General features: G+C 41.2%; 1 protein-coding gene across 1 annotated transcript; it reads right to left on the reverse strand.

Moving 5' to 3' along the window:
• Nucleotides 1–1,981: 1,981 nt before the first annotated feature.
• LOC147613339 (uncharacterized) lies at nt 1,982–3,342 on the reverse strand. The gene is made up of 2 exons (XM_086782090.1): nt 3,088–3,342; nt 1,982–2,853 (listed from the first exon to the last, which is right to left on the reverse strand). Exons 1-2 carry the CDS (start codon nt 3,219–3,221, stop codon nt 2,475–2,477), a joined length of 513 nt encoding a protein of 170 aa, XP_086638216.1. The 5' UTR covers nt 3,222–3,342; the 3' UTR covers nt 1,982–2,474.
• Between the last annotated feature and the right edge of the window lie 3,987 nt (nt 3,343–7,329).

The raw sequence follows: 7,329 nt of genomic DNA on the forward strand, positions 1-7,329 counted from the left end.
AGCATGAACGAGGCTCTAATACCATGAAAAGATGTAGGGGAGAAGAGAGCTTGAGCTCTTGCAAGCACACACACACTCACAAAACCCTAATAGAGAACACACAAGGTGAGAGGCTGAAAATCTTCTTCTTCTTCACTCAACACTCAACACTCCATATACAAAGATAAGAGTACACACATATGAAAGGTACTCAACCAAATACATAATAGGGTTCTCTATAGTGTGAACCCAACTAAATGAGCTGGCGCTATAACTATGCCAGTCTCTAGAATGGTTGTCATGCCTGTCATCCCACTGGCCGCATATCACCCAAGATCTCACCAACCATGCCACTGGTGTAAGTGTGGGACCTATCCCCGAGGCGGGTCACCATTGTCCACCGTCTCACTAGATGAGCTCAATATCTCAATAGAAATAAATGTGCAAGATCATTTGGGTATTATTTTAAAGACATAGTTTTAAGTAGAATCATTATTAAATTTTCAAAAGGACTCCCAAAAAATCCCAATAAATAAAATTAAACTCTACATATAAGATTTGCTTCTTTGTTTTTCCATTAAGAGTATGGACATGAGTAACAAGTTGAGTAGCATGCTGAAGCATGTTTTTTGTAAGAGTGCCCTTCACATGACTCCCATATAAAGCCAGGAAGAGACTCCTCCAAGATGCCAGACCTTCCATGTATAAGTTCTTGCCCAGATGGTCTTCCAGAGAGGGACAAGGTTGTGTGGTGTTCGCGCGTGCGTGCGTGCATGCGTGTGTGTGTGTGTTTAGGGTCCTTGCTTGAAAACCATAACTAAAAGAAAGAAAGAAAAAACGTTCTATAGGGGAGATCATAATGATGTACTATTGTTTTGCCCCTCCTCTCTCTCTCTCTCTCTCTCTCTCTCTCTCTCTCTATGGGAGAGAAATATTTTCTTTTCCCATGTTTTTGTTTTAATGATCACTAGAGGACATGGACACATTGTACATACATGTTTTGTCTCATAGGCCAATTGGGCCTCAAGAAGACACACTCTCTCTCTCTCTCTCTCTCTCTCACACACACACACACACAGAGCATGAAGGACTCAATGATGACAATTGTTGCATTGCAAGGTTGAAACTAACTTGTTTTCTTTATATGGTGGCATGTAAATTATACGATGAGGACAATATAAACTTGTGAGTCTCTCTTTAAAGGGATCTTGTGTAGAACATTTAAACCTTTAATGAGATAAGGGTTTGCACCTTGAAAAATCTTCTCTCTAACCAATTGTCAATCTATATATATTGGGCCAAGCATCTTAAGAACTCTCTTCTATTTGATCTTTTCCTACAACTCCCCCCCACACCCACACCCAAACCCTCATAGGCACACATGCATTTGCTCTCTCTCTCTCTCTCTCTCTCTCTCTCTCTCTCTCTCTCTCTCACACACACAACCTAGTTGATTCATGCATGTGTATAGGCCTATCAACCTCTAGTAATATCTCTTTACCTTCCATTTGGAAATGGCTAAGTCATTGCTTTGAAGCCATTTTTCACTAGTATCCATGATCTTTGAAGAGATCTTCATAGAGAGGGAGGATTTAGAAGGCACTAATGTGATGCTCTTGAGTGCACATGGGAGTTGGATACTTGCCAAATGTACTAATACGGATTGTATGTGTATGTGTGTGTGTGCACGCGCATGTCCGTGCTTTGGTGTGGCTCAAGGCCGAGTGTGGTATGTGAATGCAATGTTACACTTATGAAAGAGGACGTATAGATATGTCTTGTTAGTGTATGGTTTAAGGGGGTAGGATAGGTGTCTACCTAATTTCCTTCAACACCCTTGTGCTAAAAGCTATACGCTCCATAATTTAAGGTGGTAGGTAAGGTGTCAACTTCATTCTCTTCAACTCCTTCCATTGGGCTTCAAATCCACAATCTCATGCTTGGAAGGCCCACTACATTCCCGCATGCATGTTTGAAAAATGTGTATAAACAACCATTTATATGTTTGTTTTTTTTCCTTTCCAGAGAAAGAATCATTCTATTAAAAAAACACCTCAAGGGAATAGATCCCAAGGCCAAATACAAAAGAATTACATCAGAGGAATGTACTCATAGGTATCACCAAAAAAGAAAACCAATCCAGGGCTTGAGGCTCTTAAGAGATTGGCAAATTACAAGTTTTACATTTGATCCTAGCAGATCTCCTAGGTGTTTTACTAGATTCAGCTAAAGAAGGGAAAAGCTTCTTATAGGTGGAGCTCTCCCCATCAGTACTCACACTGGAACTCTGTTGTTGTTCTGCCTCAGGGGCAACGGCATCCAACTGCTGTTGATCTGGCTCGGAAGAAGGGGGGGTCTTAAACTTGTAAGCTTCTCGGGTACTCTATTCTCCAAGATTGTCTTCTCTTCTTCTTCCCTGCTCTCCTCTGAGCTCTCTCAGCCTTTGATCTTGGTTTAGCATGTCGTTCACCTGCTGTCTCGTGCCCTCTCTGAGCCTATCTCCGGCTCCACTGCCTGCTAACTGTGCTGTGGATGTATCCTAACGACGGGTACACTCCGCAGCTACGCGACCTTTTCTTCCACATACAAAGCAGTGACCCGGAGACAAATGAAGAAAACCCTCTGCAATTTTCCTCCCCCATGAATGGTAGGGATAGAATAAATTGTGGAGGGTTCTTCACTAAGGATGGTGAAAACGCCAATCTCATGGTGACAGCACGATCCTCATCGAACACCATACTATCACCCATCACATGTCCAAGACCTCTCCCAATCTTCTGTAAATAGGGTGTGAACTCTTTGAGAAGTCTAGGGAATCTTGCCATCACACTCAGACCAGCATCCATACCTGTGTAATCCATGCCCTGTGTCCATCTATCAAGGAAGCACAAAGCCACATTAATGTCCACGAGGCTTTGTGCCAGGATTGCACTGACCTAATCTGTTGTCTCAAACTACACTATGAAAAACCCTCTCACTAAAGGGGAGACATGCACGATTCTAAAAGTGATCTCATGGAGCATAATCCTATATCGTTCTGCTAGACAATATGCATCCAACCAATTTGCAGACAAGAGACTCCAAGTGCCTTGCCAAACAAGAGAAAACCTGATGGCTGATTGCTGATACGGCAATGGGGACGGTGGGCGAGCCGCAAATAACCCTCCTAGGTCAGTTCCGTTGGGACGAACGCCAATGGCAGCAGCACACAATATCTCTTGAGTGCCTTCTAAACACTCCATAGCAATGCCTGCAGATTGAATGCAAGACGAAAGAGAGAGGGGGGTCAGATACAGATCTGGAAGATGCACAGGAGGAAGGTCGCGTACTGCTTTTAGAGTTTTATATGTTTGTTTTCAACATATACTCACTAAAAAAAATCCACAATCGATGCGGCGTCTGTCAAAAGGTTACCATGTTGTGTCGATATCTAGCTCCATATAAGCTACTATATGGATGCTCATAGAATAGTGGTATATTTAGCTTTTTCACTATGTAAGTGGTGATATTTAGAGTGTTGGGTATCATGTTCAAGAAGATAATATCTACACTAGTGGTGATAGCATCAAATTATAAAGGATTATAGTAATATTTGTCATGATATAGTTATTTAATTCACAATTTATTTATATTTTTGATAACTATAAATCAAAATAAGCTGATAGTCGTAAAATTATTTATTCATTTATTTATTTTGTGTGTGTATGTGTGTGTGTGTGTACAAAGGTTGTGTGAATGACTATTGGAGCTAGTTCTTTTATTAGAAATAAAACATATCATTGGGAGGTACATGAAGCAAATTCGCATATTCAGTATTTATGAACATGGTATATGGTAAGTAATTACCATATACCTTGTCCATGATCTTATGCAAGGAAATTGATCCACAAACCATTGTGCTAGCATGAGAAGATGCCATTGAGATAATATGTCTACTAGAGGAACCCTTTCCAACATGTATCCTTAACATACAAGCGTTGTTGCTTGTGCACCAAGTTGATGAGGTGGAGATTGCAAGTACCATGCATAATCAATGGAGGTTCTTTTTAGAGAGGTTCATGAAGGCTCTAAAGGGCTTTGTGAAACAAAGAGCATGGCCAAACGTCTCCATGGCAAAGAGGTGTTCTTTTTAGATTACAGACATTGTGCATAATCAATGGATGTTGTTTTAATGGAGGAGGTTCATAATGGCTCTAAAGGGCTTTGTGAGACAAAAAGCACAATTAGAAGCAGAGGGGTGGTTGTTGCGGGGCTCGTGTGTGTTCATCATAGAGTACCTAGCACGTAATGATAACATTTTTTTAACTATGAAGCACCAAGGATGATGATTGAGTTGCGGAAGAGGCTCCACGAGAAAATGGGATTTCAAACACTACAAGACAATGCTTCCATACACGCGTTCGATACACGCGATAAGTTATGGGCGTGTGTATGGTCGCGCATGTATATGAGTAATATCGAGCACATGTATATGGGCATCTAAATTCGCATGTATACTGAGTTCATAAACGCGTGTAATAGAGCATGTATATACGCGTAAACACTGTGTTTTAGACGCAGATATACATGCTTTATTACACGCGAGAGCAAATATTATTCAAGAAAAAATTCCATACCTTTAAAAAAATAAAAACCATCTTCTTTAAACCATCTCATAGTACATTACAATATATATCATTACACAATCCCACTACATGCATTTACAACAATATATATTCAAAAACAAATCATGAGATGATAATTAAAAGACAACATATACAATAGAATTGTCATCAATTTAGAACAATACAATGATGGATTGGTTAGGATTCGATCTCATCTTCAATAAGATCTATCCTTGCCAAATGATCAACGTCAATATCCATTTGATCAATTTGTAAGGCTATGATTAAATTTATTCCACTATCGATATTCTGTTTATTGATAATGGTACCGATGCCTTGATCATCCTCATCAACATCACCATCATCATCAATGGTAGGGTCATCCTCATGATCATGACAAATTGCACGCTCATCCTCATTATCATGATCATCTCTTATTTCTTTATCATCGATCACAATATCTTCATTGGCATGTTCAACATCATCTTCATTGCGGCCTACTACATCCTCCATATGCTCCATATCAGTGAATGTATTGTACATCACTTTGGAATGTGGTGCAACAGGGATGACATACCAACATTTAGTGTCATGCACCATTGGCAGATAGATAACCTACTCAAATACACATATTGCAATGTATTAGCATATCAAAAGTCAAGGGGTACGTGAGCTTAGATATATATGTACATGAAACACATTAGTAAAAAAACGCATACCTGCTCACATTGTTGTGGCAATACCTGCTCACATTGTTGTGGCAATACGAGCCTATCTTTCTTTGTTTGCCAAAACTTTGTAGAGTCAATAGTTACATAGCCACTTGCATGGCATTTTATCGTTGTATTAGGCCCTTTTTCCACCACGTTCATTTGCCATTTGACATCCAAAAAACATACACAAAGAAGCGACGAAAGTCAAGCCTAAATATGTCTTGGATTGTGCCACAATAATCATCCATTTTTCCATTGGCTCCCTCAAATCTACTAATGACAACGCATTCTTGTGTATTCCTCTTTTCATCAATTCTTTGTGTTTGAAAATGCTTTCCTTCACACCATATAGCATTGAACATAGTGCACTGGACCTCTACACATTTACCCTATGTCAAAACACGTATATTTGTGGCACAATGTTACCATACACGCGATTATACATGCGATCATACACAAAGCGATCAATGTCATACTTAAAACAAAACCCGTCGCCTACTCCAAAACCCTATCGCTTTCTTTAATTTCATCTTCTTCGTCGCCACCAAGGCATCACAAGTGCAAGGAGCTTGCAAGCGGGTAGAAGGAGCTTACACACAGGTGCACACAAAAGACAAAAAGGAGACTCACTTGTCAAGAGGTGAGTCAGTTGGTCCTGTCTCTTCCCTTCCTTTTCTTTATGCAAATGTCCCTTTTCTTTATGCAAGTGTCTCTGTCCTTTCTTCTCTTTCCTGCAAGTGTCCCTTTTCTTTATACAAGTGTCCTTTTCTTTATGTGAAAGTGACGTTGGTCGGTAGGCGGCCTTTTTTGGTACTTTTTTTCGCAGAATCGCGTGTATGCCTGCGTGTACTTTGCTAGACAGTTTTTTCACGTGGATATACACGCGATCTTGGAGGGGATTTTACACGCGATACACTTCATGATACATGATGCATACAAATGGATTCTTTTTGCAGATTCTTCATGGATCCAGGTTCTTCATTCGTCCATTTGCATACGGCACTTGGATGATGGAGATGCTAAATCATTTTGGGTGCCACCCTGGCCCAGTTGAGCTTATCCTCCTCCTAGATTCCTTGGTATAGTCACCCCTCTCTCGAGTGCCCATGTCACTCCATAACCTTCTGTGCCGAGTCCGACGAGGAGACATACCCCTTCCCAGACACACTCACGCACCCCCTCCTAGGCACCGTCACGTTAGGGCTCACAACCACCATCACGTTCTCCCTCACAGCCACCGTCATGCTCAAGGTCACGTCCACAGTCACGTACACAATTCCCTAGTCGTCGTCGCGACTCCACCCGCAGTACATGTGGCGGATGCTTTGGTGGGGGAGGTGGTAGGGCACGTGATGAGAGAGGGAGATAGAGGGAGAAGAGTTGGAGGAGACAGTAAGGATGAGGAGGTGGTGAGAGAGGTAGAGGTAGAGATATATTATGATGTGACGGATAGGGGCGGGATAGTGATGGATGTGAGGGGGAAAGAGGTAATGGAATACATGTGTGGGGTAGTATCAAACTTGTATAGAAATTGTTTATTTAAAGATCAAAATAGCCGATTAGTTGGGGAGGTGATAGATGTTGTACATAGTCAATACCCCAATCCCCCACATGCGACATTCTCGGATGTATGGGGAAGGACATGAATAAGGGAGATCTTAAGTAATCAATAGCTTATGTAAAATAGCACAATGGCAAGTAAATAGATGTAGGATGAGCAAAAAATGGGTCCTAAATGAGGAGCTAGTGTCCTAATCATCCTTAGCCTCCTCTTCAACATGTCTTTCATCCTTGGCCTCCTCCTCAGTAAGCTCCACCACCTCCTCCTCCTCCTCCAAGAAAATGTTGCCTGGTTTGTCTAAGTTGATGTCTCATCCAAGAAACTCCTTCTTTCTGTACTATGCAAGCTTCTTTGGTTCATGCTTGTCTGAATTAGCTTGCACATATCCTGCCATGCATGAAAAGTACCTAGCTCTCGATTCATTTACGAGGGTGATAGCCAAAAACCCGAATAGCCTCTACCTTCTCAATCA

The sequence above is a fragment of the Cibotium barometz genome, chromosome 44 (genome assembly GCF_041138505.1).
Source record: "Cibotium barometz isolate CiBa-2024 chromosome 44, ASM4113850v1, whole genome shotgun sequence".
Lineage (NCBI taxonomy): Eukaryota > Viridiplantae > Streptophyta > Polypodiopsida > Cyatheales > Cibotiaceae > Cibotium > Cibotium barometz.

What these genes read in the sequence shown, in the direction of transcription:
- LOC147613339 (XM_086782090.1), bottom strand. Translation starts at nt 3,221, where the DNA reads ATGGAGTGTTTAGAAGGCACTCAAGAGATATTGTGTGCTGCTGCCATT. An exon ending in TATCAGCAATCAGCCATCAG is followed by an intron (nt 2,854 to 3,087) that starts GTTTTCTCTTGT and finishes CTTCCTTGATAG; the next exon opens with ATGGACACAGGGCATGGATT.